This window comes from Pteropus medius, unplaced genomic scaffold (genome assembly GCF_902729225.1).
Source record: "Pteropus medius unplaced genomic scaffold, Ma_sr-lr_union100, whole genome shotgun sequence".
NCBI lineage: Eukaryota > Metazoa > Chordata > Mammalia > Chiroptera > Pteropodidae > Pteropus > Pteropus medius.
The window spans coordinates 3,736,953-3,752,156 of NW_024351073.1; the positions used below are offsets into that span (position 1 = coordinate 3,736,953).

The 15,204-nt window shown below is 36.2% G+C and overlaps 2 protein-coding genes and 1 pseudogene across 2 annotated transcripts in view; 2 read left to right on the forward strand and 1 right to left on the reverse strand.

The window, feature by feature from the left end:
* Window positions 1-4,459, reverse strand: part of WDR70 (WD repeat domain 70) — a 225,016-nt gene extending 220,557 nt beyond the window's left edge. Inside the window, exons 1-3 of the mRNA XM_039842639.1 lie at window positions 4,314-4,459; window positions 4,152-4,217; window positions 2,355-2,438 (exon numbers count right to left, since the gene is read on the reverse strand). Coding sequence (XP_039698573.1) covers window positions 2,355-2,438; window positions 4,152-4,217; window positions 4,314-4,338 — 175 coding nt within the window. The 5' untranslated portion in view covers window positions 4,339-4,459. The remainder of the gene's footprint in view (window positions 1-2,354; window positions 2,439-4,151; window positions 4,218-4,313) is intronic.
* A 5,558-nt stretch (window positions 4,460-10,017) lies between these two features.
* Window positions 10,018-15,204, forward strand: part of NUP155 (nucleoporin 155) — a 51,382-nt gene continuing 46,195 nt past the window's right edge. The window contains exons 1-3 of the mRNA XM_039842638.1: window positions 10,018-10,308; window positions 12,730-12,867; window positions 14,372-14,468. Coding sequence (XP_039698572.1) covers window positions 10,152-10,308; window positions 12,730-12,867; window positions 14,372-14,468 — 392 coding nt within the window. The 5' untranslated portion in view covers window positions 10,018-10,151. The remainder of the gene's footprint in view (window positions 10,309-12,729; window positions 12,868-14,371; window positions 14,469-15,204) is intronic.
* On the forward strand, window positions 11,090-11,207 carry LOC120586349 (uncharacterized; annotated as a pseudogene).

The window sequence follows — 15,204 nt, forward strand, 5'->3', positions numbered from 1 at the left end:
CATTATTATTTCCTGACATTTTACATAATGCATATTTTATTGAAATTTTATAGTAATTCACCCCTTTTACTAGAACATTTGAAAACCAAAACAATTCACATCCATACACAGACAATTAAACTATTAAAAGGAACCAAAGTTGTTATTTTCCTCAACTCTGATGTCAATGTCTAGGGACAGACACCAAAACCAATTATGGGATAAATAATGCACATATCAGAGTGTTTGAACTTTTAAGAAAGTGAGTCAAACTTTGGATTCATACATGGAGATCAGGGGTAGAAACAGCAGTCCAAGACCAAGGATGTAACACTAAGTCAAGAAAGTTCAACACATTTATCTACAAACATCACAGAACAAGGTCAAGATAATTTTTCAAAATTTTGTAAATCTAGTAACTTCTCTGAAATTCCTCTTAGGTACTAAATGCATACATGTTTTATTAAGAAAATGACAGAAATTCAAAGTGACATTTATAAAGTACTTTACTGTTTAAGATGCTGGCATCTTAATCCCTTCAAAAACTTTCTAAAAGATGTCTTATTATCATTTCCACCTAACAGATGGGGAAATTAAGGATCTAGAACTTGAAAATCCATCCGATGTTACTCATAGAGCAGAATGTGGGGCTGACTCTCAAACCTAGCTCCTCCAATTCTAAATCCCAAGCTCTTTATAACAAATCATGCCATTCTCCCAGAGACTCATAGACATGGACAATCGACTAGACGGGAGCAGGGAGAGGGGAGGTAGGATGGGGGTGGGGGAATTAAATCATTTCTTTAATTTAAAAAATAAATTTTAAAAAAAGAAATCTGAAAAATAAATAAATAAATAAAACATTCTCCAAGAAGCAGGATTTTTTTTTAAGGCGGTATTACAATTCTATATTCAATTTAATCTTCTCAAATACATATTGAGAACCTAAATTGTAAGGTTATGGTACTGGGGACTATAAAACTTACTTAGGTGAAAAAGACAATCCCTGTTCAAAGTATTTTGTACCACGATAAAAGGTAAACACAAGAAAACTATAATATCCTATTATATTCACTAAAACTATAGTATCCTATTATATTCACTAAAATGTTTAAAAATTAAGTATTTAAAACAGTTGTAAATATGCCTCAGATAGCATGTTCTTGTATTGTATGACAATATTAAATTATTTAATATTTTTAGATGTGATCATATTTTGGTTAAGTTTTTTAAAAAATCCTCCTCTCTACTAGACTTATCAAGGAGATCACTTCATAAGCTATTTAAATGTCTAATCACTATGTTGTACACCTGAAACTAATATAATATTGTACATCAACTATAATTGAAATTTTTTGTTAAAGAATACTTTCCTCTTAAACTATGGGTTGAAACAATGTATCTTAAATTTGTCAAAATAATAATGAGAGGGGAAGTGAATGGAAATAACACTAGCCATGAATTGTTACAGTAGTTAAATCTGTGTGATAGGTATGTAAGAGTTCATTACTGTCCTTTTGTATGTGTTCGAAATTTCTCATAATAAATATGTAGAGAGCTATCTTTTCACAAAAAAATAACATTTTTCTAGAGACTGAAATTAGTTTATGTGAAATTCATTTCCAAATATTAGATATTACTGCTATATATCACTTTAAAACCAACAATAAGTACCAGAACATTTCCTTAAACTTTTCCAAGAGTCCCATCTCTGATTTCTAGCTCCTCTGCTCTATCAGATTATACTTTCCCTTCTCTAGTGTATGAATGATCTGAAGCAGATCCAAAGAGGAGTAGAGGAGTCAGTCTCCTCTGAAGACCCTGTAGTGGTACTTAGAATTGTCAACAGCCTGGTGTCAAACCAGACAGTGTGGAAATTAAGGCCTTCATTAAATGTCTGATACAATTCTTTAATGCAGGGATTCAACAGCAGCAGCCACTTTCATTGTATGTCTCAATTTTCTATACTGCCTGGGTCAACAGTCAGTGGAGTACAGAGCTCTGAGAGCCACCTCTCGCCCAGCCTTCCAAATACTGGTTCCGCTGTAAGCAGGAAAAAAAAAATGAAATGAGAATCAGATAGAGGTGGAAGGAGAGGTAATAAAGAAACTGCTATTCTGATTCTTATAAATTAATTTAGCATCCTTGTTTGATAGTACATACTCCTAAAAGATTTTAGCAGACCTTCTAACCCTACTTAGATGCAACATTTACCATGATTTAAAAAAAAAAAAGAACCTCTGCTTCCAAAGGAACCAGTACATATTGTTAATAATTTTGAAATTTTTTTCAAATTTATATTAACTGTCAACATACTTGTGCAAGGTATATATAGTATTTAAACCAATAAAACAGCAGATAATTGAACTTCATACCCAGTGTTTTCCGACTTCTTTCCACAGCTGTTCTTCGAGTTTGTTCAAACATGGCTTCCAAATCAAAGGTGCGAGCTTTTTTCCCTAAAATAGGAATAAGTAGTAGGCTGTGATCTTCTTGCACTAAGCTGGCCAAACTTTAGGTACTCAATAAATATTTACTGAATGATCAATAACCACTTCATCTAATTTATACCATGGCTATAAGATAACCATAAAATATCAAGAAATAAGAGTTTACTTCCCAGAGAATTTTTAATGACGATCTCATCACTAAGTACCATTAATCAGCCAACTTTCCCATGCCCTATAATTCATCTAGACACTACCCTTAAAACTACAACACTGATGTGGTAAGCAAAATAGAGCATGTCAATACCTTAATCTCTGGAGCCTGTGAATATGTAACATTACACGGCAAACGAGGCTTTGCAGGTGTAACTAAGGTTATGGACTTTTAACTAGAAAGATTATCCTGGTTGGCCCAATCTAATCACAGAAGCCTTACAAGCAAAGACATAGAACAAATATGGCAGAAGTCAGAGAGATTTGAAGAGTGAGAAGAACTGAAGGTAATGTAGTTTATTTAAAGATGAAAGGAGCAAGCTGACAAGTAATGTAGGTAGTTTAAAAAGCTAAGAGACTCCCACCTTACAGCCAGTAAGGAAACAGGGTCCTCAGCCCCTATACCATAGGGAACCTGAATGAGCTTGGAAGCAATGTTGTATTTGTTTTCATTGTTTATAGAACTACTCTGTGTTGGTAAAAATATGGTAAAAATGGCATTCTTAAAATCACACTGACTTTGGTATAAACTGAAACAACCTTTCTGAAGGGCATTATGACGACAGTATCAAGAAGTTTTAAAAGATACACACGCAATTTTTTGGTTACTTTTTAATATTTGTATATTTTTAAAGTAGTCCCTCTAGAAATCTACCTTATGGAAATACACATAAAATTCCTTTTACAAAAGGAGAGTTATTTATAAACATGTTTATTTTAGCATTATTGATGAAAGTTAGAATTAGAAACTGTAGGGGAAAGTTAAAAATATTACAAATTATGGAACTTCTATTAAATGAACTACTCAGTCATTAAAAATCATGTTTTGGAACAGCATTTTATAATATAGGAAAATCCTCAAAATATTAAGAATCATGTAAAATTGCACATAACCTTAATTTTCTTAATAAATACACAAAAGACTGGAAAACTAACTTTTAAGTCTTGATTTTTAGATCTTGAGATTATGAACGATTTTACTTTCTTCTCATTTATTGTTTCCGGTATTTCTTGCTATTATGCGGGTTACTTTTGAAATCAGGGAGAAAGCTATTTTAAAGAACTAAAACAAAAATAAGTACTACTGTATATTCCTACAGAAGTATATGGTACTTTTATAGACATGATCACCTAAAGATAGTAAAAATGTGGTTCATTTGTTACAAGAAGGCCACACCATTACAGAGCACAGTCAGTGGTTAGCTCTGTCTCACGACGCAAAGAAACAACTCCTTAAAGCAACATCCTCCACCGTGTGGGTCACAAAGCAATCTTTCTTTCTCACAAGGCTTCCCTTACGTGTCACCTGAGATAGTCCCAAAAGATAGGCAGGATTAAGAAAACGGATGAGAAAGAGTGTGTCCAAAACTGCAACATCAGAGCTAAAGTGATTAAGACTTGGCACAGCTGGAAGATGCGGAATAGAAGTGACAGCTCAGTCTCCCCTCCCAAGCTACGGCCCTTAAAAGCCCTGTAAAAGGAGACGGGGTTGTGCCTAGAGAAGTCACTCACCAAACCCCGTGAATCCCATGGTGACCGCCAGCTGCGGGTCCGGTCCCGATGCGTCTGAGCCTGCCACTGAGACAAGAGGGAAAGAAAGGGGTATCGTTAGTGCGGCGCCCCCGGATCCCCTAGCCCGGTTCACCCTATCCAGGCTCGCCTGACTGAACCCACCTTCGCTGGGCCCCGGGCGGTCCATTGCTGGCCGCCTGCAGTAGAACAAAAATCAGCAGCAGCCCAAACAGCTGCAAAACACTCACGGCAAACCCGGCCGGAAGTATCGCCTCCGAGAGTCAGCGTCGCTGCAAACGCCAAGAGCGGCGCTCTCCACAGAGGGACGGCGGCCTTCTGAGCATCGCCGCCCTAGCGGACTGGCGGGGCATAAGCGCTGCAGAGACGCCTTCCAAATCTACCCACTGGATAGGAACATTATTCGGAATTTCTGTAACACTTTTTACATTTTAAGACGCGTTTACTCCCAAGGTGACACTTAACCCTCACAAAATTCTAAAGAAAAGCCAACAAACTCCCTTGCTTTGTCTTTTGTCCTTCTCTATGAGGAAACTTTCAGTTTTCTACCTTTCGAGTATACTTTAAGGAAGAAACAAGTATTTACTACATGAATGAAAAGCACTCAGAAGCCAAAAAGACCTGAATTAGCGAAAAGAGTAGTCAGAAAATGCTCAAACGCTTACACGTTTAGCCCAAGTTTCCCTCTGACTGTTAGCCATGCTTGGTTAGAGAGTTTCCTAGCCCACACAGCAAGAGTTCTCAAAGCATCTTATTCACATATTTTTATATTTTCACTTTTTATTGGTTTTAATTTCTTTACAGGACTCCTTGTCTATGTTGTGAACTAATGGCACATTATTTATCTCTATATTTCTAAATTCTAGCAGAACCACGTATAGTCCTAATAAATGTTGCTTAATGAAAATATCTCCAGTAAGTTACTCATTAGCCCCACTACTACCTTAGTCCATCTCAAATTATACGTTATCTATAGACTCCAAATGATAATGATCAAGCAATTTCCATTGCTCTTAAAATAAAATGTAAAATTAACATGGCCTCCAAAGCCTTAGAACTTCACCTTTTTCTATTTTCCACCACACCAGTCTTCTTTAGCTCTATAAGCAGCCTCAGAACATGATATTCTCAAAGCTCTGACTCATCTCCAACCCATGCCTTTCATTCAACCCCATTCACCCCTCAGGTCTCGAATTAAACTTCAATGCTCTTGTGAGCATTTACAGACCTTTATAGATCTCTAAGTTAGCCACGCCCCCCCCCACATCGCATAATCAAATACCCTTCCTTCATAGCACAATGCTTCATTGGGCACCAATATTTGTTGAATAAAAGAAAGTAATTGTGAAGGCGAAAGCTACTCCCCTTATATGGAGGATGTTATATAATTTGGAACAACAAAGTTTGGTTTCATCCTGAGAGATTACTGAACCGCAAAAGTCAAAAGTCGATGTGAACTCCAATAAGTAAGGCTAATTCATTGCAACTTAACCAAAATAAGTTATTATGAATGCCACTGCCTCTTTTCTGAATACATATAAACAGGCCTTAGGTAATAGAACTTGATAAAAACAGCTCATTATGTAACCCATATCCCAAGCTTACAAATAACTATCTCGGCTCCTCAGTAGTCAAGGACTTATAAGGGCTTGAAATGATACCTATTTTTTTTCTTTCCATGAAGACTTTAATTTTTAGAGCAGTTTAAAAAATTGAACGAAAGGTACAGAGATTTCCCATCCTACCCCATACATGCATAGCCTCCCCCATTATCAACATTCCCCACCAGAATGGTACATTTGTTACAGTTAATGAACCTACATCAGCACATCATCATCACCCGAAGTCCACAGTTTACATAGGGTTCACTCATGGTGTTGTACATTCTATGGTTTTGGACAAATGTATAATAACATCTATCCATCGTTATGGCATCATACAGAGTGTTTTCACAGCCCTAAAAATTCTCTGTGCTCTGTCTAGTCATCTCTCTTCCCCTCCCACTAACCCCTGCCAAATACTGGTTTTTTTCTGTCTCCGTAGTTTTGCCTTTTCCAGAATGTCATATATTTTGAAGTATACAGTACGTAGCCTTTTCAGATTGGCTGCTCTCACTTAGCAATATACATTTAAAGTTCCTCCACGTCTTTTTATGACCTAATAGCTCATTTATTTTTAGCACTGAATAATATTCCATTGTCTGGATATACCATAGTATACTTATCCATTCACCTACTGAAGGACACATTGGTTGCTTCTGAGTTTTGACAATTGTGAATAAAGCTGCTGTAAACATCCATGTGCAGGTTTTGTGTAGACATAAGTTTTCGACTTCTTTTAGCACTTATCAAGGAGCACAATTCTTGGGTCATATGATAAGAGTATGTTTAGTTTTGCAAGAAACTGCCAAACTGTCTTCCAAAGTGGCTGTATCATTTTGTATTCCCACCAGAAGTGAATGTGGGTTCCCATTCCTCCAAAACCTCACCAGCATTTGCTATTATTAGTGTTCCAGATTTTGGCCCTTCTAATAGATATATAGTGGTATCTCATTGTTTTAATTTGCATTTCCCTGATGACATATAATGTAGAACATCATCTCATGTGATAGATACCATCTTTGGTGATGGTATCTATTAAGGTCTTTGGCCTATTTTTAAATCTGATTCTAGTAATATAATTTTGTGTGAGTTACCTAGACTCTATGTGCTTCAAATTCCTCATGTGTCTGGCATATGTTGGCCATTATTAAGCGCTAGATGCTAGTGAGAGTGGTGAAGACACAAAACATAGTCCCTGCCCTCATGGGATTTCTATTCTAATAAAGCGATTTTTTAAAAAACCTTAAATGCTTAAGGGGACTAGATAGCCCAATCGGAAATATATGAAACTACTTGAGCAGTTCTCAAAATGTATTCTGCAGACACTTTTAAGGGTGTCTATGAGAATGAAACTATTCTCATGATAATACTAAGACATCATTTGCCTTTTTCACTGTATTGATATTTGCACTGATGATGCAAAAACAATAGCGGGTAAAACTACTGGTGCATAAATCAAGGCAGTGACAAGCAAACCATTGTAGCCATCACTGCATTCTTCACTTTACATACCCACTATAGATAAAACCAATTTCCCTTAAAAATGTCGATAATAAAGCCATAACATTAATTTTATTAAATCTGGACCCTTGAGTACATGTCTTTCAAATATACTGTGTGACAAAATGAGAAGCACTCATAAAGTACTTCTGATTGTATATCAAAATATAATAGTTGTCTCAAATAAAAAGAGATTGAGTTATTAGCTTTTTTTCATGGAACACCATTTTTACTTGGAAGTATGACTCTCAAAAAAAAATTATTCAGACTTAAGTATCTGGCAGACATTTACTTAAAAATGAAATGACTTTGTCAATTCAAAGAAAATAACTCTCTGTACTTCTCACTAATAAAAATTAGAGCTTTCAAGAGAAAATTAGAATCTTGAACTACTTGTATCAACAACCATAAGCTTGCCAGCTTCCCAATACTTAAGGATTTTTCTGATAAGATAGGTAGCAATATTAATATAATCACTTTTTTCTCTTGTGTAATGAAATATGTCAATGTTTGGAAGTTCTGTATAACTCGGAGAACCAGTATCACTCAAGTGACCAAAGCATAATGTTACAGAATCATGCACAGTTAAAAGATCCATTTGAAGTATAAGGAAGACCAGTAGATTTGCATTTAAAAAAATGCAAATTAAAGTTAAAAAAAATTCACTGGTTTCAAATTCCACATTACAACTAAACTTTAAGAAATTACCACTTGTCAAGTTTTGGTACATTACCAGAGACCATTCACAAATGTCTAAAAAAATTTATTAAAATAATTCTCCCTTTTCCAACTACATAACTGTGTGAGGCATAGTTTTCTTCATACTTCAACTAAAAAATATATTACAACGTATTAATGGCAGATGCGGATGTGAGAATCGAGCTCTCTCTTAAGCCAGAGATTTAAGAGATTTGCAAAAATGTAAAATAATGCCATTCCTCTAGTTAATTTTTTTGTTTTGGAAGCTATGCCATTTTTCATAAAATGTGTTGTCTTAACACGGATTAGTTTATTATTCTTTTAAATGAATTTTTAAATTTCTTTTTTATGATACTAGCAATTATGATCAATGTAGCTCACACAAAACAAACTCTTTGTAATTCTTAATAATTTGTAAGGATATCAAGAGGTTCTAAGATCAAAAAGTTTTCGAATCACTGTTCTAGAGAAGACTTCAGCAAATTTTTCCTGTAAAGGGTTTGATATAAACATTTTAAGGTTTGATGGTAAACATTTTAGGCTTTGAGGCCGTGTTGTCTGTGTAGCAACCACAGAATTCAGCAGTGTAGCTGGAAAGCAGCCACAGGACAACACTAAATGAATGGAAGTCTTTGGACTTAGACCCCTGGGAATGTTGCTGTGCAAGAATATTAAACCAGTATTGCTAGATCAACCAATTTGTGGAGTTGATAACTCTCAACTGTGTATTTTGTCTCAAATTCAAAACAAACACTGTGCCAGACCATTAGTTTTCATTCTGGGGTCTACCAAATAAAACTGACAGCTGGACTCATCTGCCTATTTGTCTACCAATAACACAAATCTAATTTTTCTTGGTATATTCACTATAATGTCTTAAGTTATAGAGAGTGGTAACATCATCGAACTTTAATATTCAGAAATGCAGTCAACCATTATTGAAGGAATAAAAAGTAATTCAAACAGCAAAAGACAAATTTAAAGTAATTCAGTCATTGATTTGAGAAACTATGAAGAGTTTCTGGATGAAGTTTACTTAGGTGAAAGTCTAAATAAGTAAAGACTGCTCTTTGAAGAAGATGCTTTGATTTAACCACTCGAGTAATCTTCTGAATGAAATGAAGTCTATCTTGCCTCTCCTTCCTCATTTCTATTTTTCTACCGCAGTTAATATAAACCCCATAGAAGTTATGATGACGTACTCCATTGCTTTGCTTGTGTGTCTCTGCATGAAGCACCTTGGGCACTGTGTCAGTTTGATATCCCCAGCACCAGGCACAATGCCTAAGTCAAATTAAGAATTTAGTTTCTGTAGAAGGACTTGGTAATCTCTTGGGTGATCTTTAAATCAGTCCCTATACTACGTGCTGGGAATAAAACTTTGAAATATAACTGTATGCTTCCTCTCCGTACTGCGAAATAAAAGGAGCAGCCCTACGGAGCAAATGATTCTGTAAACACTTAATTCATCTAAATAACCGGCCAAAATCAAACAGTAGCGACAAACAAATAGAAAAGCCTGATGAATTTTAATTTACGCTGAAACTCATAAGAATTGTGAAATTTTGGTTCATATATAACTTTGTGACAACAGGCTAAGTCCTCAAAAAAAGAATTTAATTGAAGGACCAAAAAAATTGACGCACATACTCAAATAGCTGCAGTTGCGGGATTCGGACCCGCGAAGCTCGAGGCAAGAAGATCCAGCGCGCGCTAAGCCCACCGGAACCCGAGCAACCTGCGCGGCCCCCACTGCCCGCCTCCCACTTACCCGGTCCCTTCTCCCCCTTCCTCCCCTCCTCTCCCAGCCCTGTCCAGTCCCTCGCCTTCTCTTTCCCCTTCCCCATTTTCCTTTCCCCTTTCCTTTCTTTCCTTCCTTAGACAACCTCCTTCGATTGCCCCTCCCCAACTCCCAGACACCCAACTAACCCCTCGAAGGTGCTTGCCGCTCACTCGCCCCATCCCTAACGTCCAGCCCCTCCCAACAGCTTTCTCCACGCAACTCCAAACGGACGCTTCAAATTCCCCACCTGAGGAAGCGGAAGTGCGTCATGCACAGGCGCCGAGGCGCTCGTTTGGCGCGCGCGCCCTGAGCCACGGTTCCGAGCTAGGGTCTTGGGTTTTGTCTCATTTCTCCTTGGTTTTTGACTATTTTCGGACGTTGGTGTCTCGAGTTTTCAAGATGCCGTCTTCTTTGCTGGGTTCTGCGATTCCGGCATCCGCGACAACCGCAGCCCTGCAGGAAGCTTTGGAAAATGCGGGGCGGCTCATCGACCGTCAGTTGCAAGAAGACCGCATGTACCCGGACCTTTCCGAACTGCTCATGGTGTCTGCTCCAAGTGAGTGTTTGGTGCCTATTTGGTGACTCTTCTTTCGCAGTCAAAAAGACTCTCGCCTGACTCCTTAACTAGGTCCTTATTGCCTTGGTGGACCCGGCGAAGACATCTTGAAATTTAGGGTGCTGTTTGCTCCATTTAGAAGAGCGAAAAAGAGCCTATTTTCATTTTTTCCCTGTCCTCGCTTTCTTCATTGCAGGTACTTCAGAGGGTAGGAGTGAAGAGCAGCCCCATTTGAAACTTTAATGGGCTGCTCACTGCCTCCAAGTGTTTATCGCTAAGGTCAGATGGGGAGGAGCGCCTGATCCAAGTCTCATCTTTGTTAATTACTCGTATTACTGTTAGGGTAAAACGCAAGCGCAAACGAAGTTCATTTGGAAATTTACCATGTTCTCTCAAAGATATGTTTTATTATGTGGATGTAGGGTTAGTGTAATATGAAGTGCTGGAAAGTAACTACCAGTGGAATAAAGAAAGAACAGGGGAATCAACGATGATGATGGACAGGGAGGGTAAAGCAAAGTATGTGCCAACAAGAGAGGTGACTGGAAAATGTTTTGTTAACGGTTTTAAAGTATGGCTGGGCTCCTCAAGGCATGTGGAATTCCATAAGTTACTAAAAAAAAGTGACTCCTTTGTGAGATGGATTGGAGAAAAGCAGAGAAGTGTAAGTAAGAGAGAGACAAGAGTTTTAGTAAGCGAAAACCAAAATAAAATGACGGGATAATCTGTGCAATGTAAACCTAAAGGACACCTCTGACGACTTATAAAAATTTTTAATTGAGTCTACGGCCATGCCACCCTGAACAGGCCGGATCCTGTCTGATCTCGGAAGCTAAGCAGGGTGGGGCCTGGTTGTACTTGGATGGGAGACCACTTAGGAAGACCAGGTGCTGTAGCCGTAAAAAAATTTTAAAAAAATAAAGGATTGTAAGATGACAAGGTCTTTGCAATCTGTGAGGTCAACCAAGGCTTGCCTCGCCAAAAAAAAAAAAAAATTTAATTGAGAAGATTCGTAATCAGAAAAGATAAAAACATAGCAAAGATAGTATTTGTTGCTGACAGCTACTTACCAGTGGGCTTTTCTTAAGAGCATTAGCATCTCTCCTCTTGACAGCATTATTCACTTTGACCTCCTCAGGTTTGAAAGCAAGATGTAAATACAGTCCATACATTCTGGTCCTTTATCATATCTAACCCTATCCTCCCTATCCACTTTTACACACACCTACCTCTTAACCTAATCTCTTCCCCTGCTTCTGTCCTATTCTTAGCCTCTTCTAGTCACACTGAATTTTACCTGTTTTCCATAAGAAGCACCCTCTTCAGGATTTTATTTTACTTGTATCCTTAATCGTTTCTGGGATGTTCTTTTTTGCGTGACAAACTATTCTTCCAGACTCCCTTAAATATCACTTTCTTTGTGAAGATTTTCTTAACCATTTACATCCTCACCAGTTATTCATTCCATTCTTGTGTCTCCACTGCCATTTAACACGTGCATTGTTGTATTACAATTGTTTCAAGATGAATTGGGATGTGGGATTTGCTTTAAAAAAATCCACTAGGGAACGAGTGGTTAGTGATATAAATGAAACAGGTTTGGGCATGTTATTGGTAATTGTTGAAGCTGGATAATCAGTACATAGGGATTGATTTTATTTTTCTCTAGTTTATATATTTTTTAAATTTCTATAATACATTTAAAAATGCATTAAAAAATTGTTTTACATGTAAGTTTTCCCCCAACATCTTTGTACTTTAGAAAATGTGCCCGGGATAAGAGGCAATGAGTCAGATCTGAAGAATACCTTATTCAAGGCTAGGAAAGATAGGCACTCCTGCCCCTAGTGTCTGGGTCTCAGATCAAGAGAAAGGTTGCCAAATGAGAACATTTTGTAGTTTGAGTTTTCTCAGTAAAATATTGCTTCCGTGGTATTTATCTTACTGATCTAGGGGAGAAATCTAATGGAAAAAGGAATGGGTTGTTTTAATCTGTAAATGTTTAAGTGGGAAAGGAAATAGCTATTTTTCCTCCAATCAATATTGAGTTTGTCCATAGTTGTTTGATCTGAGACTCACAAAGCAGTTTTATATGTATGTGTGTATATATACATATATATATATCATTTTAGTAAAATAATAGAAAAACATTAAATTATTGAACTAACCATTTCCTTTTTTTATGGAATAGTCCTTAGGAAAGATAGCCTTCTGTTTAGTGCTGAAACCACTGATTGCTCCCACTTTAACTTTGGAATTTCTCAGGTCTCCTTTGTATCAGGTCAGAACTACTTTATTCTCCCTTTACCTTGAGAATCACCAGATGCACATTTTTTTTGTAGCTTGCAATGCTTCTATGTGTCCAGTCGATGCCCAACACATTATTAATTTTAAATAAAGGCTTCATTTTATTTGTTGTAGATAATCCCACTGTTTCTGGCATGTCAGATATGGATTATCCTCTACAAGGACCTGGTTTGCTGTCAGTACCCAACCTTCCAGAGATCAGTTCCATCCGAAGAGTTCCTCTCCCACCTGAACTTGTTGAACAATTTGGACGTATCCTATTACTTTTTATTTAACTCTTTAAAAAAAATTTAAATTGATATTCTCATAATTCTTATTTTGTGTTTAATTGCGTGTTGTATTTAAGTTCATTTAAGAGTTTTGTTTAAAATACATTTAAGTACATGGATAGCTTACTACGTGCCTCGAAATTTTCATGTAAAATTTAATGTTGAAAATTGAGTCACATTTTAATTGAGGTCATTGGGGACAGTTAATTGTTTACAAGAAACTGCATTTTTGAATGATGTTATTGCAAAGTATTACTTCCCAGTTAAGTACTACATGAGAAAGTTTTTATTGTCGCACTTTTAGCTCAAAAGACCTGTGATTTTCATCTTTATTTTTTACCATATTTTAATATTTTGAAACTGGAATATGGCTCTAAATATGTTTAAAAAACTGCCAGGTGTTTCTTTTTTCTCCTCCCAAAAATGTTTTTGGTGTGGTTTTACACTTACTGGTGTCTTAGAATTGAAGTTTATATGTGATTTTTATTTCTAAGGATCACAATAAGAATATGTATATAATGATATAAGGAACTGAAATACTAATTGCATCTTCAGAGATTTAGCTAGAGGAGTTGTCTTAACCTCTAAAAAATTTTTATCTGATTTTCTTAAAGTGTGGCATATCCTATGAAAGCACTAGATTTATAATTATTTGCTGGGCAACTTTTACATTCATCTGTAGTTCTCATAATAAAGACATCAAGATGCTATATTAAAATTTAATCTGAGACTTTTAAAGTATTAATCTATTTAGAGTAAAGGGGTTTCATATTTCAGTGCAGCATGATTTAAAAAAAGGAAAATTAGAAAAAATGCTTATAAAAGAAATAGGAAATCTAGTAAAACCTAATATTTTTCCTAAAATTTTCAGTGTTCCTCTGAGACTTTGTAAAATAGTGTTATTAAATATATTATCCACTTTATCCTTAATATTCTTTTTTAATCCTCTGATAATACTATACTCTGCAAGAGACATTTCCTTTAACTGGGAAATTATTTTGTTTTCATAATTGTTACACTGTTTTATAATTACACAATATAAATCTTTGCCTATTTTTCAATGGCACTATTTATAAGAGGCTTGCAAATTGTCACCTAGCTATGAATGACTTCAGTATACCCTGTGCTTTTTTATCATTCTTGCTCTTCTACAGTTGGAAAAACGGGTTCAGCATAAGCTTTTTAATGTCAAAGTTCAATGATGTTATTCATAATATTCTTTTTTAAGTTAGTAATGGTAAAAAAAAATTATATTTGTGCAGAATACATTTCAAGTAGACAAATAGCATTACTAAGATTATAATTTGTAAATATTTGTCATATACTATGGCTTTCATTAAACTGATTAGAAATCAAGATATTTTATTTGTTCTCTGTTAAAGAGTGGACAGGTCATGATTTTTTTATCATAAATTTTAAATCAAAAATTTTTGAAACAAGTTTAAGAAAGATGAGATCGAAATCTTTCTTACATCCACATATCTCAGATATGCAGTGTAACTGCATGATGGGTGTGTTTCCTCCTATCAACAGAGCTTGGCTCACAATTGACAGTGACATATTTATGTGGAACTATGAAGATGGGTAGGTATTTAAGGCTGCCTTGCTTTAACATGATTTGAATTTAGATTGTCTTTATTGTAGCTGGTGTTCTACTCATTAGAAGCTATCTGATTTATCGTTCATTCGTCTAACATCTGACTCAGTGCTTCTCAATATGTATACTAATCACCTGGGGATAGGGTTAAAATGTGGAATCTAAATAGTTCTGAGTGAGGTTCAAGAGTGCATTTGCAACATGCTCCCCGGTGATACTGCCATTCGAAGTACCACTCTGAGTAGGAGGGGTCTAGTTCCCAAGCTCTTTATCCTGCAGTAAAGATAATCTATCAGTAATTCTATGAAAGATGGTTTGACATTTTAAACACTTCTGTTTTCCTTGCATTTCTGTGGAGTGGGAGACTCGATTTATTGGAGTGACCTAACTTTTGTTATTCTGTGGGCTTGACTTATGTGTAAATTAAATGTATATAACAGAGTCTGAGTGAGGGCCCAAGGTATTCTTGCTTAAAGTTTATTGATCTGGTGATCTCAGTCTTGGCTTTTGGAGATAACTTTGGCTTACTTCGAGTTCATCATATTATCATTTGGTGACGTGTGGGATAAGAAGACCTATATAGTTAAGATGTTACTCTTACCCCTGACTTATTAATGCACTTGTTAGAAATCAACACACACACGCAGGCGTGTGCACACACACATCAACACTAACAACACGGTATCACTGAATCAAAATTGACAATAAGTGAGAACTTGTACC